The sequence below is a fragment of the Vicugna pacos genome, chromosome 16, assembly GCF_048564905.1.
Source record: "Vicugna pacos chromosome 16, VicPac4, whole genome shotgun sequence".
Classification (NCBI taxonomy): domain Eukaryota; kingdom Metazoa; phylum Chordata; class Mammalia; order Artiodactyla; family Camelidae; genus Vicugna; species Vicugna pacos.
This window is the reverse complement of record NC_133002.1, coordinates 35,074,402-35,101,286: the sequence shown is the minus strand read 5'-3', so window position 1 is coordinate 35,101,286 and position 26,885 is coordinate 35,074,402. Positions and strand designations below refer to the sequence as shown.

The 26,885-nt window shown below is 52.2% G+C and overlaps 2 protein-coding genes across 8 annotated transcripts in view; both read left to right on the top strand.

The window, feature by feature from the left end:
* The window catches only part of SOCS7 (suppressor of cytokine signaling 7), a 30,045-nt gene extending 20,633 nt beyond the window's left edge, over nt 1-9,412 (top strand). For 3 of the 5 annotated variants that reach the window (XM_031686075.2, XM_031686074.2, XM_015247938.3), the window contains 2 exons: nt 199-352; nt 3,718-9,412. In XM_031686075.2, the coding sequence (XP_031541935.2) occupies nt 199-322 (124 nt within the window). In that variant the 3' untranslated portion in view covers nt 323-352; nt 3,718-9,412. Of the gene's footprint in view, nt 1-198; nt 353-735; nt 964-3,717 lie in introns of those variants that run through there. The other 2 variants (XM_072938849.1, XM_072938848.1) reach the window with 2 other exon arrangements.
* A 16,097-nt stretch (nt 9,413-25,509) lies between these two features.
* ARHGAP23 (Rho GTPase activating protein 23) overlaps nt 25,510-26,885 on the top strand; it is a 69,649-nt gene continuing 68,273 nt past the window's right edge. For 2 of the 3 annotated variants that reach the window (XM_072938845.1, XM_072938843.1), the window contains exon 1: nt 25,510-25,625. In XM_072938845.1, coding sequence (XP_072794946.1) covers nt 25,563-25,625 — 63 coding nt within the window. In that variant the 5' untranslated portion in view covers nt 25,510-25,562. The remainder of the gene's footprint in view (nt 25,626-26,885) is intronic. The other variant, XM_072938844.1, reaches the window with a different exon arrangement.

The window sequence follows — 26,885 nt, the reverse complement described above, 5'->3', positions numbered from 1 at the left end:
TAGAGTGGAGGTGGTAAAAGGGGAGGGAGACAGAACTATAATAAGTGAGAAAGCAGGAAAGTCAGGGCAGCAGAGAGTCTTTGGTGTCTTCCCAACCATAGAGGGTTTGAAAAGAAGGGAGGGTTGAACAAAGGTGGGCTTTCTTTTATAATCTATGTAAATAACATCTTGTGTGTATCCCTCTTGTATTTTTCATAGGCCTCTGATTTCTTATATCCGAAAGTTCTACTACTATGATCCTCAGGAAGAGGTATACCTGTCTCTAAAGGAAGCTCAGCTCATTTCCAAACAGAAGCAAGAGGTGTTGGAACCCTCCACGTAGCGAGGGGCCCCCTGCTGGTCACCACTGAGGGTATGTGCTCTCTGCCTCACCATCCAGCGTAGTCTCTTCCTGGGCAGTTATCATCATGCACTGGGCCTCATCCCCCTGCCTCCCACCCCATGTATATGCCCCTGATCCAGGCATCTGTCCAGAGAGTTGCCAGATCTGATCATGGAGTCCCAAGGGGACACATACCCCAACAGGGAGAAGGGCAGATAGACACGAGAGGCTTAAAGAGTACTTGCCAAGCAACATGCAAGCTAATCACTGAATATAGAGACACACAAGAGCAGCTAAGTGTGCACCCTTCTCTCCTCTGGCTGATCACCCAATATTGCACAAATAACATAAAGCAGGAAACCAGGGAGAAAGGAAACTTCATCAAAGGGAACATGAAATGCCTTTGATTGCAGTAGGTGTGCACTTCAGTAAGAACTACACTGTGTCCCACGGCTTGGACTATGAGGATGAGGAAAAACAACTCACTCTTTTCTTTGGAATTCCATCTGGACCACTGAAAAGTAAATTGTTGAAAAGAAGAAATGAATTAACTAACGAATTCATTTATCTAAGAGGCTATTCTCCCATTGCTTCACTGAATTCTACTCATTTATTTTCCCATAAAATATCTTGGAATACTGGTTTGTGCAGATGAATTCTAATTAGTCATCTTAAACTGCATTAATATGAACATTGAAAGGTAGAGGTGAGTAAGGAACAAAATTGGCAGAGTAGTGATTTTGGTAGTGTGATTACATGCAAGATCTCACATTCTAGTGATCTACTTTGGGAGGCAAAGATCACCCCCATCCCCATCTTTCCTCTTAGTATGGAGTGTCCTTCTTAAGCACTGAATACTTCTACTCCTCTTCTAACCTGCTCTGTTCTGCATAGGGGTGGCCCCATTCAAAACAAACCAAGGGGAAAAACCCCTAGGAGGGACAGCCTTGGAAGTGAAAAGGGAGCTTTAGTCTCCCCACATTCTCAGCTCTCTTCATAAGGGGAGAGAGTGGCAGCTAGGGTTTATGTTCCCTGGGGTTTTCTTGATGAAAACCCAGCTGTGTGTCTCCTCTTGGCTGTGGAAGTCTCTGATCCCTTTGCCATTGGAGGGAAACATGTGAGCTAGGTTAATAAGGATTACCCAGGGGAGAAGGCATGAAGAAGAGAAATCAAGAAATAGTAACCCTGGTGGGGGAGGGTATAGCTCAAGTGGCAGAGCATGTGCTCGGCACCTATAGAGGTCCTGGGTTCAATCCCCAGCTACCTCCTCTGAGTGGAAATCAATGAAGAAACCTGACTACCTCCCCCTCATAAAAAACAAACAACACAAGCCAAGAAATGGTAACTGGGAGGCTCTGAAGTTTTACTGTAAAGGATCCTTACAGTGTCTATCACGTCTTCAGTTTCAAGCATACCTTGGTGATACTTGGGTTCAGTTTCAGACCACCATGTAAAAGCAAATGTCACCATAAAGCAAGTCACATGACTTTTTTGGTTTCCCAGAGCATAAAAGTTATATTTACACTGTACTGTAGTCTATTAAGTGAGCTGTAGCTGCATTCTGTCTATAAAAACCATCTACATACCTTAATTTTAAAATATTTTATTGCTAAAAAATGCTAATCATCATCTGACAGTGCTTCGTTGCCACAAGCCTTCAGTCTGTAAAAACACAGTCTCTGCGAAGCACAGTGCAGCGAAGTGAGTTGAATGAGGTACGCCCGTGTCTGCAGGTTGTGTGCCCTCTGAAGTGGGTGCTGAGACATCTGAGTTTCGGGGGGTTTCTCTGCTCAGTAGCTTCACAGTGTTTGTGGTGGGGCACTAGGGAGGCCCCCCTCCCCAACTACTGTTGAGTCATTGGGACCGTTCAGTGAGAGCACTGCTTCTGTGGGTGCTGTGGCCTAGAAGGAGCCCCCGTGCACACAAGCACATTCAGAGAAAGGCTCAGGATGGTGGAGGGCTCCACACTTCATCATGTGGCAAATAAATGTCATGGAGCAGAGAAGTTTTAGGGTGAGGGGATTGGTAGACAAAAGACGGAAAGTGTATTTAATAGGTTTTCCTAAGGAAGAGTGATTAAATTTATTCTTTGTGATTCCCAGGGGAGCAGAACAAGGACTACAGTGGGTGAAAGTTACAAGCAGTTAGATTTCAGTCCAACTTTAGAAGAACATTTTTAACAGATCCAAGCATGGAATGGTTTTCTGTAAGAGTTAATAATGAGTTCCCCCATTTGTTTATTCATTCAGCAGATATCTGTATATTAAGTAGCCAGTGTGATTTGGGGAGAGAGTGCTGAGAAAGATAGTTAAAGGCCCTGTTCTCCGTGAGCTGCAGTTCTCCTAAGGAGAGACAGACAGCAACCTGTAAATTAGGGAATAGGCTAATTTCAGTTGACTGTACATGTTACAAGGAAAATAAAACTATGAAATTTAGTAGTTGGATACTACTCGAGTTTAAAGATCAGAGAAGGCTCTTGTTGAGGCAGTGACATTTCAGCTCAGATTTGAATGTCAGGGAGTTAACCATAAGAGGATCTGGGAGTGGGCATTCTAGGCAAAGGGTCCTCTAAGTATAGCTATGGCCATGAGACAGGAAGGGGCACAATATGATCAGGTATAGGTTGGCAGGAGTCATTTGTCTTGGGGAGAGACAGTCATGTGTTGGCAAAGGATTGAACTGACCTCCTAGGGTCTCTTTTTGCTGTGACACTGGGATTATTGCCTGTGGCAAAGAATAAACATTAGGCTGTACTGTTTCCTAGGGACCCTTTGAAAAAGGAGAAAGGCTTTTAAGTTGTGAAATTTGGTCATTATGATGTCTTGTTGGTGAGGCTGGTTTTATTTTCGGAGTTCTGAGTGGGCCACTTGGTCCGTGCATGCTGTTACCTGGGGAATTTCATGCCAGGCTGCTTGGAGTTAGGGGACAGGGTAACACCTGGAGCAGTGCCCATCTTAAACCAGAAAGTAGAAGCTGCACTAGGCTTTGTGATTATGTGTCAGCCCTCTCCAGGAGCCAGAAGCTGCAGAGCCTACAGCTATGTCTAGCCTGGCTCGCAGTGGTTACCCCAGGGGCTCAGTTCCTTTTTCAGTTCCTAGAGCAGCAGGTGGGCCTTAGAGAAGAAGTAGGGGGGCGGGGGTGGAAAATGAAGGGGAAAGAAGAGAAGAGAGGCAGCATGACCTTTTTTTGGCATCCAGGTTGTAGGCTGCTCTGGCCCCCTGGCAAGGCTGTTGCTACATCCCCAGCCAGCGGCAGTGTTTGTGGAAGCACCTGGCTCTCCAGGCTCCATTCTCCTTTTGAGCTGTACTTCTCCACCTTCCAGAGGCTAAGCCGCTCTTTTACTCCATTTTGATTCCGCTCTGTTGAGCCACTAATTTTCGCCCTTTTTCACCTAGGCATTTGGTTGCCAAGCTCCGGTTTTGAAGAACCAAATGAAGCTACCGTGAAAAGGGGAATGAGGAAAAACAGGGAGTAGGAAGGGTTGGGATCCTCTGTGCAAAGACTTTGGTTCCCCTCTCAGCCCTGGGGCTTGGAAGAAGCACACACCATACTCTCCCAAGTGGGGCTCCACCTTGTCACAATCCAGCCCTGTGCTGTCCTGGAACTGGATGAGCTCCTTGGAAAACTGGAAGAAGTCTCAACACTGTTCCTTTTTCAGAAGTTTTGTTTTGGATATTTGCATTTCCCGGATTGGAAAACTCACCCTAAAGGCAGCTGGGGTTTATGCCCATTGGACTGGAAGTGGTGCCAAGGGTGAGCAGCTCCGAAGGAGGGGAGGGGAGGGGAGCGAGGGGAGGGGGTTGCCAGCGATGGCCATTCCGCTGGGGCCAAAGGCAGAATTCGAGTCTTCACCATTGACCTTGAAGAAAGGAGGAGTCAGAAGTGCGGATCAAGTCGGGAGTTTCTGAGGGATGAGAATCTGCTTCTCTTTCAGCATGGGTAGCTTCAGTAGGAGCAAGAAAGAAAGGAGGGTGGGTCGTCTGGAATAGAAAATTACTGGACAAAAGCTGGCAAATGGCCTTTGCTGGGGCAAGTAGTGATTCCTCATATCCTTTCATTTGAAGGTTTAAGAGCCTGATTTCAGAATCACCTCCCGTTGAAGCTGTGTTCATTTTGTTTTTCTGAATTCCTAAATTCTGTGACCTCACGTTAGCCCCGTTCGTCCTCTGCCCTCAACCCATCCCCTCGAGATAAGTGTGCATTTCACTCTGGTTATGGTAACATCATTCCTATTGCTTCCGCCAGCTGTCAGGGCAATAGTTTTCCTCATCACCTGAGCTGTTCAGAGCCCAGTCCCAGGCTGCTGAAGTTAATGGAGCGTGCTTCCAGATTCTTAATGGCAAATCGAACCCATGGCTTAGGAGTCGGTGTTACTTACCTCCGTGTGTCTGTCAGCCAGTGAGAGGGAACGTGGAGGAAAGTGAGAAAGGAAGCTCTTGTGCTCGTCTTCAAGAAAGCTCCCTGGTTTCTCAGCCTTACTGGAATGTCTTAGATAGAAAGGAAGAGCATTACAGCTCATGTTTTTAGACTTATCTGGTACAGGAGGTAGCAAGGGCTTTATTTTCCTGTGTTCCTCCTAGCAACCTATTTTCCTGAGTTAGAGCCTGTTCGCCTTCCTTTGGTTAAGTCTGTCAGATGCCGATTTGAGAGTTGCATGCTTTCCAGATGGAAGTGGAAGAGGAGGGAGAAAAACTCCAGTGCTTTTCAGTAGCCTTTAATTTTTTTCTGAACTGGGCCATTGTCAAATCATATAATCTTATGAGCTTGCATTTCTATAGAGTTACTCTGGGGAGAGGTTTGCTATTAAGATGTGAAGATTGAACTGTTTGATTTTTTTTTTTTAGTCTTTTGCAGCAAGTGTTCGAACAGACTGCTTCTTTTGGTTCCCCTGTGCTTATATCTGCCTCATCTCGTGAGATAATGTCAGGTTTGTGGTTTCTTGGTGGTTTGGGGTGAGGCCCAGTGTCTTGGTAATTTATAGGACTGACTCATCTGGAAGTGTTGGCCTTCTGCCTTACATCCTGCATGGAATGACCATTCTTCCTCCTTATAGCCGAAAAGGGAGGAAACTTGCATTGCTACCTGGCTGTAAAGAGGTGGCCCAGAAAATGAGTTTCATAGCATAAGCATAGCCCATCTCTCATTTGTTGTGAGATACCTCTTCTCTCTTTGGCTTCCATGGTAGTGTTAAGAACCAGTTAAGATTGTGATCCTAGAAATTGGTTTAACCTGTGTGTCTTGCCATCTTGCAGAAAGTGTCACCCAACTGTAGGGCCCGCCATCTGAAATCCATTGAGATGCTCAAGTGGCTGTTATACAGCTTCATGGGATCTTTATTTTTTAAATTACTTTTTAGTGTGTGTTTGTCTGGCTCTGGGCTAGCTACTGTGGAAAACACAAGGGGTGAAAGATGTGATATCTGGCCTAAAGGAGCTTTTAGGTGACTGCCACACAAAAAGCAATTAGAGAATAACTCAGCTTGCAGGCAGAATCAAGGGCTGTTTTTAGGAAAATTCAGAGTGGGTAAGAGCAGAGTAGGGTAGACCAGATGGTCAAGGACAGCTCTGGGGCTGTGAGGCTTTGGGTTGTAGGTGAGGGCAGGACAGTGAGATGAGAAACGCATAAACATGAGATGAGATCAGAACAGGAGCTTAGAAGCAGAAATGTACATGATGAGTCCTGAACAAGCCTCAAGTTAGACTGATGGCATCGAAGAGTCCTTTTCCCATGCAGTCGTCTAGACTGAAACTTTCCAGTCATCGTTAGGTCTGAATTGTGTGGCTCTGATGGTGAAGTGGAGCCCAGAGCCAGAAGTCAGCCAGGTTCCTGCCTGTGGCCAGGGACTTCACCGTTCTCAGGCCAGCCTGGGTGAGGAAGGCAGAACCCCCGGGCCCCTTGTGGTACCAGGGGTTTCCATCAGAGAACCTATACTCTCAGGTACAAAACCAAACCAGCTGAGGAGGTGAGACGCAACCTCACCACCATCCTTCTTTCTTCTCCCAGGAGGGGCAGCGTTTACCTGTGTCCATGATCTGTCTGTGCGTTAGTCACAGCCCAGGCTGGCGCCTGGTCCTTCCTCAGTAGAGGGGGCTTCAGGACAGTTGCATAAGAGGAGACAGGCTCCATTGGGAGGTGAGGAGGAAGGGCTGTTGGCTGAGGTACCAGCCAGGTCCGAGTAAACAGAGGGAGCAGGAGCAGCTGGCTGCATCTCTCCCGGCTGCGCCCCCGCCCCCCCACCAGTTCTGTGTAGTGCTAATTGAAATGCAGTCTGCAGAGGGAATTCAATCTTTTGGTTGTTGTATTTTTCAGGTCACAAACTGGAAAAGGTTCTCACTTCTAGGGACCTGTTGTTGATTCTAAGATGTGATGGGTGATGTCATTACCCTCAGGCCCAGGCTGTGGAACCCTCACTTGGTTAGGATTGATCTGCTGTAACCTCCTCAGGACAGGTGTGACTCACTGTGCGCTGGGGCAGCTACTGCTACAACTTGCTATTACTTGAAATTCGTGTGCTATGGTTGCACAGGAGGAGGAGGGTGGGGGCTTTGGTGCAGGGCCTAGCTAAGTGGGTGACAGCTAGGAGTTTAGGACAGTTGGTGATGGCCTTGGCCTGGTTGCCTGCCTGTGCCTGGCTACAGTGAGTGTGACACCCTGGAAGGCCAGCCCTGGGCGGCAGCACTCAGCCTCCTGAGGGGAGAGGGATGGTGGGGAGCTCACCGCTGTGGTTTCTCCTCCTCTCCTGCTTGTCACTGGGGCTGATTATGCAGGCCCCTGCTGAGGTTGGGAGTGACGCAGAGATAGCTGCAAACACCCCTCCAATGCACATCCAGGAAGTACTGGGAAGAGGGAGGGTGGTTAGTGTTCCCAGATCTAGGTGTGAGAGGCCTGTGTAGAGCCCAATGCTCTGGGTGCCAGCCTTTTTAGCCTCCACCTGGGCCCCTGGAAGAGCATGGCCGGCTGGAAGCCCTCGGCCCTAGTGGGAAATGGAAATAAGAGGAACTTATCCCTTAGGTTGGATCCTTTCCTGCCCTGCATCCTCTACCTTGGCTTTGAGCCCTGAAGTTGGAGGACTAGCCCTGGGATATATAGCGCTCTGGCTGCTGGAAGGAGGTCTGATAGTCACTGTATGTGTGTATGTGTGTGTGTGTGTGTGTTCATTTGCAGAAGTCTTGGTACCAGTTGGGGTGTTGAGAGCATCTCCACTGGGGAGAGACCTGCCATTTGTTTTTAGAGAATGACATGCCCCCTGTCCCTAAGGGAGGAGCTTTTGAGTTAGACATTTTCCCTATGGGAATCCTCTTGGTTTGGTTTGTGGGAAAGGGGGAATGGATAAATGATTTTTATCTCTGATTGTCAACACAGCTGTTCTTACACTGAATTTGTGCTATTGCATACATGTAGCCATCTTTCTTTTCACTGCAGCAGTGTTTATCAGTAGTTGAAAATGATTTATTTGCTCCTGGGGAGTAAAACCTTTTTTATTAAAAAAGAAAAAGAAAAAAAAGCATGACCCCCTTCCCTCCATTATAGTTATAGGGTTATTGGTCCCCAAAGCTCAAGAAGGCAAAGTCAAGTCCACCAGTCCTTGTGATCTGTCCTGTTTTGACATTGGAGCCTAATGCTCAGCACAAAATGACAGGAGGCCTTGAGAAGATAGAAAGCAAAGCCTTGGGAAGAGTGAGATGGGGGTCGGACCGTAGAGACTGGGGACTCAGATGCTGCAGTTAGAAAAATAGTCATGAACTGTATTTAAAATATCGATTCTCTAATCTGCCAGGGAAAGACCTTTCTTTACATGCAGATTCCTTATTGTCTTTGTCCTTTTCATGCTTTTGACCTTCCTGGTAGGTGCCACCCACTTTCTTCCTGTTTCCCATCCTGTCCCCTACCCCTTCTCCCAGTCCTTCCCACTCCCGGCTACCTCCCAGGAAGCCAGTCTTGCATGCTGAGTCTGTGACATGCCTTCACGCCCATTTCATCTCATTTAGAGGATACCTGGAACTGCTCCCTCCTCCCCAACCGCTTCTCTGAAACGCCACATTGAGGGGCAGGCAAAAAGCAGCCAGTTAGGGCGGAAGACCTGAATGTCTGGTCGCAGCTGGACTGCGATCGTAATTGCTCCTGGAGATGGAGTGTAAGGTGAACTTAGGACACTCTTGATCAGAACCCAGGACATCACAAACCACACAGCCCCACTCAGAGCTGTGTCCCAAGCCCCCTACCCAGCTCAGGTGGAGCGGGAAGGCTGGTCTGACCACTCCATCCCTGGTGCTTCCTTGAACAGGGACCTGCCCCTCACCGTTAGGCCCAGAACCTTCTCCAAGAGACAAACATAATCCAGGCACTGCTCTGGACAGGCCGGTTGTTGGAATGCCCAAACTGGTGCTGCCCGTGGCACAGCCACTGCTAGACATTTTTTTGGTTGTTTTTAAGAAATTTAATGAAGAGGGGTGTCGTTCTGGGCTCGGGGTGGTTGCCAATTCTTCACCAGAAGGGGAGCCACACCCCCTCCGCAACCACTTCCGTCCTCTTCAGCCACCCCACCCTCCTCCAAGCCAAAGCGTGGCCTGGCTTTTGTCTTCCCATTTAGTTTTTCTCCTTTCCTCTACCTTTTTGTGCTTAATTTATTAAAATAGTTGCTGTATAATTTATTTTCATAAACTATAAAAATTACTAAATGGTTAAAATAGACTTGCAGGCCAATCTTAAATGGGGTGGGAGGGTCTGAGGGTGGGGTGGGGAAAGGGAAAGATGTTTTGATATAAACAAAACAAATGCACTTTGGGTGTGTTTTGGTATTTTTCTGGGAATAGATGGGTGGGTGTTGGGATGTCCCTGTAGATTAGTTCCAGAGTGGGGTGTCTGTACATACTGTATTAATAGGCATGTTTGACTCTTGTAAAGGGACATTAGTAGCTGCTGCAGGTCCTGTTTGGAAACCCCATGTACAATTCCCAGTTTTTTGTAAGTGTCAGTGCGGGAGACATTTGACTCTTGTGTTTGTACCTCCTTTTTATGATTGCTGTACTGACCCATGTCTTTTTGCGGAAGGGGTGAAAAGAGATTTGAAATAAAAATGTTTAGAAATTATTTCATGTTATTTGGGTTTTCAGTCCCTCTCCTGTCTCGTATGACTCCTCACACCATCACTGCCCTCTTAGGGTCCACCCCCTGGCAATTAGGGAATCCATGTGATGTCAGCCAAGCAGAGCGTCCAGAACTGGTCTTGTCAGAGTAAGAGATGTTGGAAAACTCCTGAGGCTGATGGCCATCAAAGCTCGAAGCTGCTCTTCTTCCCCAGGAAATGCGGGAGAATTCCAGAGAGCTTTCTGGGGTGGAGTGTCTGGCTTTTTTGCTCTATTTAGGGAGAGTTCCTATTTTACCATAGTGTCTGTCATTCCTAGTATTTACCTAGGCTGGCAGCTTTTCTCATAAGTTTAACCTGTGTCCCTCCTGCCTTTCTAGCCCATTTCCTCTCCAGCTGTCCTCTTTGGAGAGGAAAGGACCAGAAATGTTTTTCTGATTGACAACTGTGTATACTTCAAACCATGCAAATCTCTCTTCATTTTCCAACCCAAACCCTCTCCAAGTTCCCCACTGAGAGGGCCAGTGTATCCCCTTGGCACATTTTAGAGAATTTTCTATAGTTTCTTTGCATCCTCAGAGAGGGAAGCATGTTGGGTGAGATGAAGCCCTATTTCTCAGCAGCTGTATTTTCATAGGACTGATTTCAAGTGCCCCAGGAGGGAGTCTTGGAATCCCCCTTACACCATCCAGTTCATTCACAAGTCACAGGTCCATGTTAGGATGAATCAGTGTCTTACCAAGTCTGATAGCTGTTCTATGAAGGTATGAACTCTTTATTAAAGTTTTCTTCCCGTTTGAAAGAAAAAGTGCTCCAAGCTATGATGTGTGAACGTTACAAAGGAAAATGCTTAACTTGGAATCAGCAATTCAAATGGCCACCATTTGGGCACACTTGTCAGTCATAAGGAATCTTTGCCTAGTTATAGTCTCCTCTGGCTTGGGTTACAAATGCCATAGAAGAAAAGGCATTCTTTGGGAAATAGCTGAGTCCAAAATAAATAAAACAACCCCCTCCCACCCTCTTTGCCTCCAAGCCTGGAGCCATCTCCTTCATCTCTTGTGTTTCCTGTCCACTTTCAGCTACCACTTTCATTCCATCTCACCTCTCAGTGGTGTCTCATGCATGTACCTAACTTAACTTGAATTCAATCATAAGCACATAACATATAGTAATAGTGCAGGAGATTCCCTCCTCCATTCACTCGTGTTCCCCTGATTAAGGATGAGATGGGAAAAGTGAATCTTCTATCCTAGTTCCCTCCAGCCTCTTAGAGTGAGAGCATTTTGTCCGTAAGGATTCTAGCACCTGTTTGCACCATGTAGATTCTGAAGACCAGCCGTTTTCCTCTGGTGCTCAGCCAAAGGCACATAAGTTGAATCCAGCTTGGAAGAAGTGCTAGCTGGGTTGTTGACCTCTAATGCAACCCCTTCCCAAGAGATTCTCAAGAGGAATTCTGACGGTGGTTTTATCCTAAATCTGGGTCGCTATTTAAGCTATGACATGCCTTCTCCTCAGTAGTCAAGTCTTAGTATAGGCGTCCCCCCTTTTACCTGGACGAATTCCCAGCGGGTCATCCTGCTTCCTGTTTTCCCTCTCCAGTCCTTCCAATTGTCCTTTCAAAATAAAGATGTGCTCAAGTCACTTTCTTAGTTTAAAATCATCTATCACCTTTAACTTTGAAAAGAAAATCTTAACTTGATGTTCAAGGTGGTTTCTCCTTCCCCTGCAACACAGGTTGCCCTCTGGTCACAATGCATGATTCAAAGTCCCCAGATCATGGCATCCCTTCTGCCATTCCACCTTCCTTCGTGCTGTCCCCTCTGCCTGGAGGACACATACTTCTCACCCCCTTCACCTGCAGAACTACTCATCCTTCAAGATTTTCCTCCAGGATCACCTCTGGAATTTTCACCAGCCACTCTTGGCCAAATGCTCCTTCTTCTGTTAAAATGTTTGGTCATTGCCTGCCAGTTACTTGACTATAACCACTGGTCTGTGTGGGACAGAACCTGTGTCCTTTTGAGCTCTCTCCCTGCCCTCAGGACTGGCAAAGTTGAGTAGATGTGCCATCTTGGTGGTGGCTGAGGAAATGTGAGATCAGGCCCCTTCTCAGGAGTGCTGCTTATTTTTCTAGTCAGGCAGCCTTGAACCTGGCTTTTGCCCAAGACAACTTGATCGTTTGGAAGTATGGTTTGTTTGTTTGTTTGTTTGTTTGTTTGTTTTGTCACTAAGTGTCAGTCTTCAGAATTTTCTTGAGGTGTTGAACTTCTGATGGTTGGAGTAACAGCATGAACTACGTGACATAGCTGTAACTCAAGATATTCCAAAGTAGGGGACATGGACCATTTCCTCCTGGTGCCAATGGCATCAGAGAGAATGACAGAAAGAATAACAGAGCTGTTGCTGCCCTTTGGATGGAAGATGCTGCCAATGTAGGGTCAGCAGCTGTGTCCAGTGACCAGAGGTGACACTGAACTACTGACTCCCCCTGCATTTCTCACTTAACAGAAGCCCTGCATTTTAAGAGCTCAGCTAAGGGGCCCTTCTTCACATCCTGGGCTTATCATCTCATTCCTGTCTCTCCCTGTTCCCCTTTCTGAGGAAGTTCACTTTGATTCTGGGCCTTTATTCTGCAGACCGGAGGGTGATGGGATGGGTGGGAGAATAGGAGAGGCTAGCTAAGTTTATCCTGGGGGAGAAAAATAAGTGTGGGAAGGTAACAGCTGAGCCTGGGGGGAGTTTGGAAGGTTAGGAATGGGATGGGAGTCTGGCAGCAGTTGTCTTATGTGAGAGATGGGTAAAGTTAAAGAAGATACCAGGTTGTTTCACTGTCCACTGGGTATCATCTTCTGGTTCCCCTTCCCTGCAGCTGCCACCTTCTCCAATACCCTGATATTGTGAAGAACACAGCAATAAAGACAGACATCCTTTTCTTCTGGATATGGGGCTATTTCTTTGAATGGGACACCATATGCAGCAGTGACTGCAAGCCTAGCTTCAGTCATGTGAAACTCTTGTTGGAAGCGGGTTCTGTGTCTTATTCATCTTCTGCTCTGTCCCCCACCCGCACCCTAGTGCTGTGCCGGCACACCAAGACATGGCCCCATGCATGTTTGCTGAAAACCGTGCAGAAGGTCAATGACAGCCAAGCCAGAAGTGGAAGTGGCCGTGGAGGAAGGTCCTCTGGGCTGGAATCACCTTTGAGCCTGAATGGGGGGCAACCATACTGGAATAAGAATTCACATGGGGAGCAGTACCGGCGAGGGGAGAACCCAGAATGCCTTGTGGAGGCTGAAGGAGAGGCCGCAGTGTAAGATGCAGTGGTTCTCAGCCAGAGCCGGAGTTTTGTGAGCCTGAATCACTTGGGTAAACTTTTTAAACCTCACACTCACCCCAAGACTAAGATATCCTCCTAAAATCTCGAGGGCTTTGGTAGGGGAGAGGGGGTGGTAAAGATGGTGGACAAAACTGAGATGCATCTGATGGGTCCTTGCCCTCCTCCTCAGGCCTACACCCACTTAATACCACTCCCAAGCAAGGACCCTGGGTTTGAGTAAAATCTGTTTATGCTTTCTGTCTCCTTGAAAAGAGGGAGAGGATTTTTTTTTTTTAATTTACTTCATGTAGGAATAGATGAGATAATGCATGGAAAATGCCTGGGACCTCTTCAGCACTCAATAAACAGCCATGGGCACTAATTATTATCATCATTATTAGTGGCATTTTGAGGATGACTGAGAGCTTTTTGTCTTCCCAAAGGCAGAATGAAAAGACTACAGGGGCCCTGTCACTGGAGGCTCAGAGAGGGCTGGGCTGGAGGGAGGAGGGACGTGGGAGGAAGGAGGGGGGTTGGGGGAGGGCAGGGCTCCGGGGCGGGTGATGGGGTGGGTGATGGAGCAGGTGGAGCTGAGGGAGTTGCTGGGCTTTTCCTGCCACCTAGTGGCTCCTCTGGGCTAGGCCACCCAGCTGTCCCCTTGGGTCTGGGTGGCAGCGGGGCGAGGCTGGGCTTAAATATTCCTGAACACAGTATCTCTAGTCCTCTTCGGCTGCCCCCAATTAATGCCCTGCGCCCTTGGGGACCCTGACCCGGGATACATCCTCCGCATGGCCTTCGTGTGTGGGACAAGCCCCCTTTCTCCAGGTGGAATTTAGGGAAGCCTTTGTTCTCTTGGCTCTCAGGCAGAGTGGGGGAGCTGAGGCAGACACCCTAGGGGGGCCATTCTAAGGCACCATCCCCACCTCCACTGGCTTGATGGCTGCTAATGGTACACTTGCCCCAGGGGGATGCTGGGGCCCCCTGGCACTGGGGGCCCAGACCTGTCTCAGTGACTGCCTTGGGTTTTTATTTAATTCTATAAATATGTACTATTTTGTGCAAGTCCTGGGTGACGGTTCCCTCGAGCCTTCCAATCCCACCTTCTCCAGAGGATTTTGCCTTTGGTTCCCAAGATGAAAGGAAGGGGGCACAGAGGCCTGCTGGTGAAGGACCCAGTGGGGCATCCGAGTCACCTTGGTGTCTGGATCTCTCATCATCTCCCTCCCTCTGTGAGGCAGTGCCCTCCCCTCTGGGAGGCTGCCTGGAATGATGTCCCAGTTGCATCATGTTTGCCTTCTATTTCGAAGGCAGCTGTGACTATTTGGGGAGGGGTCTGATTCTGGGTGAGGGGCTTCAGGAGGTGGCCAGGAGCCACAGGAAGGAGTCACATGTTGGGCTGGGAATCCAAGGTCCAGTATCCACAGGCCCCTCGCATCTGCCCTGCTGCCCCTGCCTTCCCCACCCCCAACACCCACTTTTCCTTTCCAGGGCCTTGCAGCCTCAGCTGCACCAGGCCAGGATTGCATCATTCTTGGCTTTGTTCACAGAGCAGCAGGTGGAGGAGTGGGGCCCGCTGCCCACCACCCCCCTTCCCTCTCATCTCCTTCTACTCCCTCCTGTAATCCTCCTCCTTCCTCTCTTCTCAGGCTCTCAGCAGGCACCCAGGGAGTTGTCTGCCTTACCCAGTGGCTCTCAGCTCCCTTTCCACCTTCTCCTGCTCCCCAGGGAGCCCCAGAGGCTACAGAGGAAAAGGGAAGGAGGCTGGAGGGTGGAGCAGGGATCAGCACTAGGCTGAAAACTGCTCTTCATTTCTGCTCCTGGTACAGCTGAAGGCAGGTACCACCCTGGAAAGGAGCACCTGGTTGGAGCCAGGGTATTACCTCCCAGAATTTGGAAACAAGGTCAGAAATTGTCACCTATTGAACTAAAGCTAATAATAATTGACAGAAGATGAATTCATTCAATTCTGTGTTGAAAGTACTTAACTTTTATTGATCATTTATAGACCTGTCAGTGAACCAAACATTTTATACTCACATTTCAATTAATCTTTCATCACCTCTGTGACATGGTCCTATTATCATTCCTGGTTTACTGATGCAGATGCTGGAGCTCAGAGAGGTGAGAATACCTGCCCAGGTCCACAGAGCTGAATGGCAGCTCTGGGATTTAAATCTTGGTCTGTCTCCCTCCAGCGTGACTCCAAGCATCTCAATGAGATGGAAAATATAATGCTGACCAGACTTCAACATTTTTTTACCCCCCAAAAGGAGACTTTTGCCCAAGACACTGTTCAGGAGGTAAGACTGTCCTCTTTTAATCTTATGAAGAAGGTAAAATAAGACACCTGCTGAATGACCTGAGCTGGGCCCTGCCCCCATCCCCACTGCTGCCCCTCTGAGGTACTGCTTTTGCTGAAGGTTCTGACCCATGTCAGGTGTAGAAACTGGAGGCAGAGTAGGAGCTGGTCATAGAGGCAGCGTGTCAGGGAAGAGGGACCTCCCCCCCACAGGTTGCAGAGATGGTGGGCAGGACCATTCCTTCCATTCACTGGGATTTTCTGTTTGTGAAGCTTCCTGTAGTGTGCAGGGTGTGTTGATAAAATTGCTTTGGGGTCTAGAAATCTAGCAACCATAACTTGGGCTAGTAGGAGTCAACTCCTCAGGGCCAGATCAACATCTCTGGGGACAGACAGTTCTCAACCTTGCAAAGCCCAAGCCTAGACCTTAGGCCTGGCCAAGCAGCAGTGGTTTCAGAGGCCAGCATGGGTGCCACTACCCCTGGGCCACTTCCTCCTCCTTGTTTTCACTTCCCAGTGGCTGTTTCAGCCCTGAAAGGGAACCAGGGGGAAACCAACCGGGAAGAATGGAGCCCAAGGCCCAGCTCCCCCACAGCCTGGGAGAGGGCAGGTCAGGCTCTGGGGGACATTTTTGCTTGCTAACACTCTTCTCTGTCTCCTGTCTATTTAGCCCAGGACAGACTCCGTCTGAAGGGACAAAGAGCTCCATTGACCCCACAGCCTTGTGACCCCACCCAAGTCTGTCCCTTCCCTCCCTGGGCAGCCAGCAGGGCACTCACTCGGGTAGCAGACAGAGGCCATGAGGCCGCTGAGAGGGCATGGCAGGGAAGCCAAGAGAGGCGGCAGCCAGCTGGGCGGGGAAGACTGGGAGCATTTGGGTAGTGCCCTCCAGATCCCTGAGAGGAGTGGTGGCCAAGGATGAGGGGCTGCCGGGACTCCTGGTGGCAGTCTCAGGAGCAAAGCAGCAAGTACCCTGAGGGACCAAAGCATGGGATGGCTGGGGGAGTCCAACCTCAGCCCCAAATTGGGCTGCCCGGGAGCTCAGGGCCTCCCCAGCCTGCATTCCTGCCTTTCTCCCTCTAGCATGCCCCCTACACCCAGCCTATAAAGCCCCCTTTGTCTGGGCCCCACTGAGGATCTTAACTCTTCCCATGTCAGCTTCCAGCCCCCTGCCCCCTTACACTCTGGTGCCTGACAAAGAGGCCAGCGTGCAGTGAGAAGTGTGAAATCCCTTCATGCCGCCTGGGCAATGGCCCCAGGGGGTTTGGACAGCCAGCCCTGCTTACCGATGTCCCTACCCCACTGCCTGCCTCAGGACAGGTTAATTCCCACCTCTGTCCACTCCAGGACTCTACACGCCTGCCCTGGGCAGCATGCCTGCCTCTCACTTGCCTGCTCATGTGATAGTCCCCTCAGTTTGGCCCTGCCCTGACAGGGGCAGAACAGACAGGCGCCACCCACAGTGGAGGAGGGGTTGTCAGTGAAGGAGGCAGTCTTTTTGTCACCTCCTTGATCATCACCAGAGTTGGCTCTACCGCCCACAAGTCAGGTTCTCAGCTGGTATCTGGAGCTTCAGGTGACCCTTTTCTGGCAATGGACAAACAGTTCAGCCCCTCCTCCTGCTTGGCACATGCCTGGGGCATAGCACACCGTGGGCGACAGGAATCTCCATTCCTGCTCCCCACACCCACTGAAGGGCCTCAGAACACATTTGAAGAGAGACTGGATCCTGGCAACAAAGAGTGGCCCCTCCCCACTAGCTCGGGGTGCCCTTGGGGTCACAGGGCTCAGACCCCTACTCAGAAGGGTGGAGTCTTCCTGTGGTCAAGGCTCTATCGGCACATTTGTCCCGCTTTCAGGCAATCGCAGTGGTCTGGGCCATGGAGTCGGCTCTGTCACCAAGCTGCTGTGTGACCGTGGGCAAGTCCCTTTGTGGCCTCTGTAAAATAAGCGTGGGGGGGGTTGGGGTTGGGAGGCAGGGTGGTGCTTCAGGTCAGATAACCTCAGAAATCAGGAGAGGGGCTGCCCTTGCAGGGGATCTTCTCTAGACTAACAGTGCTCCCAGGACAGGCAGAACAGGGGGTGCTGGCAATGTATGGATGTGTGAGGAATGTGTGAGTGTGAGGTTCGATGTGTGTGTGTGGTTGAGTGTATGTGAGCGCGGTGTCTCTAACCGCGGGTGGAGTGGGGAGGGGAGTAAGGGGCGGGGCGGGGGCGGGGCCTGCGGGGCGGGGCGGGGCGGGGGTCCGGGCGGCTGACACCAGGCGCTCCTCGCCCGCGGCGGTGCCCGGGTGCTAACACCGACCCGGCCCGGCGCATGGAGAGGCCGCCGCCCCCGGCGCCCCCCGGGGCTGGCGAGGCGAGGACCGCATAGCGGGCGGCAGCATGGAGCAGGTCAGCCGGCGGGGGCGTGGGACGAGTCTGGGAGGGAAGGGCGGGGGGCGTGAGGACGGATGAGGGTGGGCGCGCCTAGAAGGGGGTGCTGGCCACCGTGGGAGGGGTTGGGGCTCTGGAGCTCCGGGCGGGGCCAGAGCTCTGGGGAAGGGGTAGGGCTGCTGTGACACAGAGCTGGTGTGTACACACACACACACACACACACACAAACATGAGTACTCCCCCACGACTGATATAGAGGGAGGCGCTCACCGAGTGCTCACACGCTCCCTCTCTCCCCACCCCAGCTCCAGAAGGGGAGCGTTTAGAAACCCCCCTCCCCACTCGATGTTTCAGCCCCTTCCAGGATCCTAGCAAGCTCTGCATTATGAAGGAGTGACAGGAGGTGGGGGTGGCTCTCTGAGGCCATGTAACTACCGCTGACCCTCCAGACACCCCCCTGGTGGGACCTCGGGATACAGCCGCCCCTCCCCCCCATATCAAGGGGCTTCTCCCCGCCAGGCTCCCCCTCCTTTCCCAGTTACAGCAGCTGCAGCAGCTGCTGCCACCATTTCATGGCAGTGAAAAGATGGGGTGGGCTGGGCAGCTTCTCCACATGCTCCCCAAATACAGACCTGCAGCCCCAGCCAGGCCCGAGGGGCTGTCTTTCTTTCACCCAGGCTCCATGAGAGGGAGTAGGAGTGATGGCTCCCTCTGGTCAAAGCTCCTCACTCCCTCCACAGAGCTTAGCAAATTCTGGACAAGAGGAACCAGTCCCCCTAAGTGAGTGGGGGGGCCCTCTATCCTGACTTGCAGCCCCCTGCTTTACAAGGGGCAACAACCTCATGTGGGCTGGAGAGAGGGGGGCTGCTTTGCTCCCTCCCTAATGCCCACTTGGTGAGAGTCTTGAGGGGTTTTCTGTCCCTGGGTGTGCCTTTAAGTGCTGAGCTTGTCTGCACTCCCAGGCTCTGCCTAAAGCAGCAGCCTGGGGCCCTGGGCTCTGAGACCCCTCGGTTCCGAGAACAACCCCCACCCCCACCCCTGGCTCTGTGGCAGACAGGTTCTTATGTTGCTAGTGATGGTTGGTGAGGAGAAGCCTGGGGAGGGGTGGAGTTGGGGGATGGGTGATCCTGAGTTCTGAGGGTTGGAGAGGAGCTCTGAGGAAGCATGAAGTGCTCTGGGCATCTTCCCTGGGCTGGGCATGTTGTTTGGGGAGGGCTGTGGGCTGGTCTAGTCTCCAGGCCTGTTGGGCATCTTGGCTGTTAATTTAACTGGCCAGTGGCAGTTCCCTGGAGCACCAGCGCTGGCAGGGGGAAGGGGATTCCATTCATCCTTCTCTACTGTTGTTGTCATTGCTGACTCTACCCTTAACTCCACTCTGAGCACAAAAAGGGGAGGTTCGGGGGACAGTACTAAATGCCACTGAATTACTCACATTAAAATAATTAAATTTATATTATGTGAATTTCACCTCCATTAAAAAAAAAGGGAGGGACAGGGCTTGGGGACACCACTACTTTCTGCCTAGAGGGCCCTAAACACATCTCACTGGGCCTGCAGCTCTGGCTGAGTTGCTCCTCCATCAGATTTGGGTACTTCTTCTGGAGGTCAGGTGTTTCCCCTTTCCCAGGGGCACAGCCTGGCTCCCCTGTGCCCTGGCATCCTGCAAGGGAGGACAGACCACGGAGGAGAGTCAGGACATTAGGCTCCTGCCCTGGCCACATCAAAGGGACGCTGGGAGGTCTTAGACATCTGTCTTCTCTCCAGGCTGCTGTGAAACCCCAGTCAGCTGTGCTGAGTGGTGGCTTTCCAGGTCCTTTCTAGATGTCCTAAGACACCTCTGCTGAGAAGCACAGCAGCCAGCCTGTCCCCTGGACTGTGAGGCAGTGAGACAACCCCCCTCACCCCACAAGGGGACTCTGATGATCAGCACAACCACAGAGTTGCCTGGGCTGATGTCAGCGCCTTAAGGCATCCACACCCCTGCCCGCCCTGTGGGTGTTGCCAGCCTTCTGGATATGCTGGATGCATGGTGTGTATGGGGTGCTTCTGAAATCAGAGCTTCTTTCACCACAATGGGGGAAGCTCCTATTTTAAGTTTCCCATGTGCCGAGCCCTCTTGTAAAAGCAAAGAATCCTTTTATAGTGCAAAGACCGCCCTGTTGTGTCTGTTTGGTATGTGTGGATTTCGGCATGTAGGGTTTCCTTAAAGGGGAGCATGCCTGGAATCCCTCGCAGGGGCTGGAATGGCGGGGCGGGGTGGGTGCCAGGACTGAGGGGCTTGCCCCACTGTGGTCAGTGCCCTGCCCCTCTTTCTCTCCATTTCACTCCCCTCACTCCCTCCCAGGGCTGGCTCAGGGCCAGACAGGAGAGGGGAGCAGCTGCTGGGGATTTCCAGAGCTTCCATGGGGGAGATGGGAGCCACCCCTCCCTTCCTCTTTTCACCCCTCCTCTCTGATCCCCTCCTGCCTCCTTCTCTTCCCCTCTTCTATGTTCCCCTCCTCTCTCCTCGTCTTCTTTATCCTCCTCTCCCCACCCCCACTCTCCTGGAAGGGCAGGGAGGCCTGGAGAGCAGAACAACCCCTCCTCTGTGCAGGGATGTGTGGGAAGTTGGCGGGGAGGCGGGCAGGTGGCACTAGACAGGGTCTGTGGGACTGTTGCAGAGCAGGGCTGCAGGTCAGGTGCTGGCAGAATTTAAAAGCCCTTACATAGAACCATCGAATTTAGCATCTTGGAGCTAGAAAGGACTACCTGACTTAGCTCCTCCCAGAGGGATCATGCTTCATAGAAGAGTAAGGGCTTAGTGTCAGTCTTCAGCAAGTTACCTAACCTCTCTGAGCCTGTTTCCTCATTTATATAGGGAGGCTAATAATACCTAACTTGAGTAAATGTCGTCATGAGTAAATGAAATAATGCTTGTAAAGGGCTTGGCACGTAGGAGGTGCTCAACACATTTTAATTCATTTCCTCTCCATCTTGGTGTTTTCAAGCCCCTGCTAGGTGATGTCACAATCCTTAGAAGTCACTTGTTAGCCTTGCACACATGCTAACACACAGTCTGTGCCACCGAGTTTTCAGTTGCTGGGGTGTCACACAGTGGAGAGCCTGCGGGGCTGAGACCCTGGCCCAGAGCCTCTTCCTCTTCCCAAACTGTGACATAGGTTTCCCACACATGGTCCCCTGAGGGGCTGCCAGTTGAGAGCGGCAGTGGTGGGGCATCTCTCGTCCACCCCCTGTTTTGACACCAGGGTTTTGCTGGGTGTGGCTTGCTTGCCCTGCTGCCAGCCCAGAGAAGCTGCAGCCTCTCGCTCCAATCCCAAGGTTGCCGGGCTGGGGCCCTAGCTGTTTGGCAGGTGGCTGATGCCCCTCAGCCCCAGCCTGGCCAGGGGTCTGTAGCCTCCCTCTTCAAGGAGTGTTCAGGTGGGATTCCTCAGGGACGTGGCAGCAGGGCTGAGGGTGGGGACAGGCATGGTCTTGAGTGGACCATTGCCCCACCCTTCATCGGTAAAGAAGCTTGACGAGGTCCCCTCAATGGGGTGCTTGGGGCCTTGCCAGAGCTGGGCCCCAGCCCCTCCTCAGCTCTCTGCCTCCTGCCTGTCGAAGGCCTTCAAAATCTAGGCCAAGCACTACCCACCAAGGCCCCTGCCTTCTCCCCTCGTTGTGGAAGTCTCCCTCCTGGCTTGCTTAGTGCTCTGCTTGTGGCCTCACCGCAGCCATCCCAGCCAGCCTTTGCTGTGCTTCTTGCCCTCCCTGGGCTCCTTGAGGACAAGCACACCGCTTGGTTCACTCCCGACTCCCCCACATAGCAGTTTGGGAGTAGCCAGCACTCAATAAACATCTTTTGACTTGACTGAACTGGGCCCCCCACCAGCTTTGGAGATGAAAACTTAGTTGGGCAGGGGTTGCTTTGAGGGTACAAGCAGAGGATCTGGGGATGGAAAGCCAGAGGCCGAGAACGGGTCAGGTCTCTCTCCTCCACCCTTCTCTCCAGTCCTCCCCTCCTGCCCTTCTCCACCAGGTGGTGCTCTTTTCCCTTCCGTGGAAGGATGGGAAGCTGTGGCCAGCTTTATAGCCACTTACATGGCCACCAGCCTTATAACCCACCTTCCATCCATTGCTTTGAATCCATTGTCAAATGTGAGCCCGCAGTTGAAGGCAGGCATAGGTGATTGTTTTCATCTTACAGAGGGTGAATCTGAGGTTCAGGGAATGTACTTTTCCTCAAAGACATTTGCTCCCAGGTAGGCAGGATGGGAAGTTGAACCCAGGTCCTTGGACTTTTGGTTCAGTGCTCCTTGGTGACATCATACAACTCCTTACCAGCTCCTGGGCTAAGCCTGATCCTGACCCTGGACTGTTCTGGTCTGGGAACTCCTTGACCTCCCTCCATTCCTCCCCTCCAGCCCTACCTCTGGGGAAGATGTGTTCTTCCTCTGGCACTCGAATCTGGGTTCTTTTCCCTCTACTCCACTCATCACCCCCTCAGGCTCTCTCTCCCTTGGCTTCCACTCCCCAGCCAAAAAGTCTGCTTAAGTATCCCCCACCCCAATGGAACCGTGCCCTCGCCCTGACTCACCTGTGCTGCTGGCCGTCCCTTCCTGCTAAGTCTCTCCGTGACTCAATTCTATTTCTTCACCCTTGATGCTCTTCCTCACTGCAGTCTGGTCTCTGCCACACCCATCCTCTGCCCAATTCAGGGTCACGTCCTCCGGCTCTCAGTCTCCCCAATCCTCCGTGCTGCCTCTTCCTTCCTCACCTGCCCCGAAAGGTGGGTGCTCCTCGGGTCTCGGCTCACATCTGGTCTCCTCTCTGCACGGTCCCTGGAGAGCCTGAACTACACTGCTGATCCACCGATGACTTCAAAGTCCTGTCTCTAGCTCAGGCCTCTCTTCAGGGAGATGGACCCTGGGTTTAAGTTGCCAATCACTACTCCTCCAGCAACACAGCATGGGGGCTAAATGTGTGGACTCTGAGCCCAAATGCCTGGGTTCACTTTCTACATGGACTTGAGTGAAATACTGAAGCTCTCTGGGCCTCAGTTTCCTTATCCATAAAAAGGGGATTATAGTATTTATTTCAAAACCCCTTTGTAAGGCTAAATTGGAATAAAATATGAAAAGATTACTTAGACCAGTGTCTGACATGTCCCCTCTCCTCTAGAACACTCTGCCTAATATTCTGAGCCAGAAACCTTGGAGTTATTCTAGACTCTTCCATCTCCTTCCTCCAACACCCAGTTGTTCACCAGGATCTGGGGGCTTCTGATGTTTGATGCCCCCTGCCCGGGTGCCATGCCCCCCACCCCTGTCTCCTTGCTCCCCCCAACGCACCCCGTTCTTTTCCACATCCTACCACAGTGGCCATGACACATCTCCGCTTACATCCCTGCCCCAAGCCAGGCTAGAATCTAAGTGCCTCAGGCCGAGTCACTTCACTCCACGGTGACATTCCCACCGGCATTTCCTTCCTTATCCCTCCGTGCTTCCTGCCCACGAACCTTCCGCTGGGCTCCGGCCACACTGCTGGAGTCTGCTCTCTCCTGCCTCCCTGCCTTTGTCCATGACAGTGTTTCTCCCTGGAGTGTTTTACCCCCATTGCCCATTCCCACCCCATCCACGAAACCCTCAAAAGCTCATGGCCACCTGCTTCTGGAAGCCTTCCTCTGCTTCTCCAGACTTCCATGACTCCTTTCCTGGGATTTCAGCTAGAGTCAGGATTGGTGAGACCAGGATCCCTCAAGGGAAGGAGCTAGACCTTATTTCCGTATCCCCAGGGGCAACCTCTGCTCTCCCTCCCAGTGGTATATTAGGGCTCCTGATAAACATTTGTGAACGAAGGAGGGTGATTGGGCTGGGAGAGATGAGAAAGAAGGAGGGTATAAAGAGAGGGTCTTCAGTGAGGGGCACCCTCCACCCCCCGTTGGGCTTTACTGCACTAAACCTCAGAGAGTGTGCCAGAAATTGAGTGGATTTGGGGGTGGATGGTGAAATGTGGGGAGTGAGACACCGGAGGCCAGAGGGGATAAGGAGCCAGGAGGAAAGGAAGGATGAAAGAGGTGCTGGAGGAGATGGATGAGGGAGGGCCGGGACAGGATGGGGGTGCAGGTCAAGGTGCAGGAAGAGGTGGGAAGGGCAGCAGGGTGGGGGAAGAGCGTACTTTCTGGGAAGTGGGAGAGGATGGGGGAGGTGAGTGCAGTGCATTGTGGAGGGAGGAATTGCCTGCCGGCCAGTGTGAGCTCATTTCCTCTCACTGCCTCCTGTGATGTCTGAGGGCATCAGGCTCTGGAAAAAGTGAGCCAGGGGCACCCCAGAGGCCACCACCCTCCTCCCCTCCCCCCTAGCCTCAATCCAGTCTGGATCTCAGATGCTACCACACCCCCCTTACACAGACAACCCATTTATTCTGAGAGGGAAGGACCCCGGAGCCAGGGTGGCAGCAAGCTTTGGACCATAGGAGCTACAGGGCTGAAAAAGTCAGAGGGAACTGGTTAAAGATTAGGCAAGAAAATACAGGCAGTATGAAGGATTACAGTTAGACAGCAGGAAGGACTTCTCAGAAGTGGGGGATAATTCTGGTTGCACATGACCTTGACAAAGAGAAGTGGGGAAGGAAGAGGAGTCATTAGCTGCCCCTCCATGATTACAAAAGCATCCCTTTCCATTGACTTCCAGGGGATTTAAACTAAAATAAGTTAAATAAAACATAAGATTTAAAAACAAGTCAGTATCTCCTTCCTCAGACTCACAAGAGTAGGGATGGTGTCCTTGGCGTCTGGGCCACACTGCCCCCTCCAGGGCCTGAGTCCCTGATCCTAATCAGAAGTGAAGGTGTGGAGAGCTTGGGGCCGATCCACCCTCAGGAGTAGGGGTGTTGGTGGTGAAGCAAATAGGTTTTATGAAGCTCATTGCCATGGAGTGGGTGGGCCATTCCAGGAGGCAGAGTCAGCCTTCCTATTTTCATTGCCCACCTTACCCAATTCATATTCCTGTTTACCTATGGCCTCTGCCTTCCTTTCTTCATACTCTGGGTGAAGGACTACAAGAGCCCTTTAAAACTACAAGAAGGCATGGGAAAGAGGTAACTATAGGATGTAGGAGATAGGAGGTAGGATGTTAGATATCAGAAAGAACTTTCTAGCAGAAAATGAAAGACTGAGTGACTATCCTTTTCTGGATCATCAGGGAATGGGTTGCAGGGGTTCTGCTTGGGAGCAGGGAAATGAGAAACTGATTCAGGACCCTGGTGGTAATTTGGGCCCCTGCTCAGAGTGAAGCTGGGAAGGGAGGCTGTGGGGAGCTTGTGACTGGGAGGCCTGGAGGGTCTCTGCTCTTACTGCCACCCACTGCAGAGCTGGTTTGTGGGCTGTCTAGAAGCCTGAGCCACAGGCTGGCTGGGTGGGGGGCTGGGGGGCTGGGGCACCTGCCAGCCTCTCTCTTACAGCCTCCATTCTCCTGCCTACTTGGGATCCTGGGCTGAGACTCATTTCCCAAACTGAGGGGCATGGAGGCATGGAGCCCCTGAAGGTTCCCCACTCACCCCCACCCTCTGCCCCTTTGGATATAACCATCTCTGCCCTTGTCTCAAGTTTCTGTGAGTCTCCAGATGGAAGACCCCTTAATCCTTTTTCTGTCTTCCCTTCTTTTCCAGATGGGTCTCTTCATCTTTTTCTCTGATTTTCTCTGCCTCTCTCTACCATCTCTGTTTTGTCTCTGCCTCTGTCATGCTTTCTGTGTCTCTCCATCTCTGTCTCTGACCATCTCCGTTTAGCTGTGTTTCTATCTGCTTGCCTTTTCTTTTTTTTCTCCTTTCCTCCCTCCCTTTCTTGGTACTAGTTCTGGTTTCAGTGCCCTGGCCTCTTTCCTTGGCCCGCCTATCTGGGCCAGTACCCTGGAGGCTGGCCCAAACTATCTCCCTGAGACCATCTCTCTTCCGCAAGCTGTGTTCTGCCCTCTAGCTCTGCTACCAGAGCGACTCCCTGTCTCAGTCCCCTGTACCAGTCTGCTACTCTAGCGACAGGCAGAGGGTGCGCCCCGTCGGGAACCCAGTGGGAGGAGCGAAGAGAGCCCCACCCCCGCCTTCGGCCCCGCCCTCCGCCCCCGCCCCTCCCGGGTCCCTGCCTGCGCCCCCAGCAGTGCCCTGGCCGCAGAGCCGCCGCTGCTGCCCGATGAATGGAGTCGCCTTCTGCCTGGTCGGGATCCCGCCCCGCCCGGAGCCCCGGCCCCCTCAGGTGAGAGCGCTGAGCTAGGAGAGGGGGCGGATCCAGGTGCTGCCAAGGAGCTGGCCGCAAGGCCGGGGTCGCGGCGCCCCCGCTCGGTGGGCACAGCCTGGAGCGCACGGCGCGGGCACCGCGGGCACGGCTGCAGGGAACATAATCTGGTGGCGGGCCGGGGAGGGGGGCAGAACCAGAGCTGCTCTGGGTAGCGGGGGCGGGAAAGAGAAAGGTAGACAGGGGTCGGGACGCGCACGGGGCTGCCAGGCCAGGGGGCACCGACCCCAGCGGCGATGCCAGGCCCCCGGCGGCCAGGCAGCGGGGGCGGGAGGCCCGCGCCTTTTGTCCGGGTTTTTCAGGCGGGGCGCCTGCCGCCGTTTCCTCTGCCCGAGTTTTCGTTTTCCGTTGGCGAGGCCCCGGCACAGCTGGAGGGAGAGGGAGTGGGGGAGGGGGTTCCCGGAGCGGGATGTCCTTGGCCACTGTGGCCGGACACCCCCTGCCTGCGGCACACTCCCCCCTTGCCGAGCCGGACCGCGCTACGAGCTGCCTGGCGCGGGTTCGCCACCCCCCTGACTCCTGGGGAAGAGAAACAGGCCCGGGACCCCGGTTCTGCTGGCGTGGTTGTCCTCCCCTCTGCCCCCTCGGGCTGGCTGTGGGTGGGTCTAGGCGCGGGGTGCCAGGGATATTACTCAGCGCTGGGCTGCTTTGCTTGGGTTCTTTCATCTGCCAGCTGCTGAGACTGGGGAGGGGCCAGCAGGGACCTCGGGGCCCCATTGGGGCCAGCCCCCTACCTCTGAGTCCCGCTGGAGCATCCCAACAACGCACACTCTCCCCAACCCCCTTTAGAGTTGAAGAGTTGAACACTGTCAAGCCACTCACATTTTCTGAGCTTGGAAGAGAAGTTCCCTAGGGGTCCAGGTTGGGATCAAGGCCTGGACTGAGGCCTCTTCCTCTTTTGACAGGGCTGGAGGATTTAGGGACACTCCTCCTCAACCCTTTCCCCAGTGCTGGAACTGGGGTCTGGTGCTATGCAAATTGAGACTGGTGTGTCTCTCAGGAGCTGGATGTACCCACAGTTCTCCCTCAGTCTGCATCTCTATCCTCGACTCCCCCTCCACATTTCAGCCAAAGTATTTCCTAATTACAAACTTGAATTTCAGGATGGACAGGGGGTAGAAGTAGAGGTCATTATCCTTGAGTCCCTTGGATTCTCCCCCCCAACCCACATCAACACATACTTCATCCCCCCGCCCTCCCACTATCTCCACCCCCAACCCC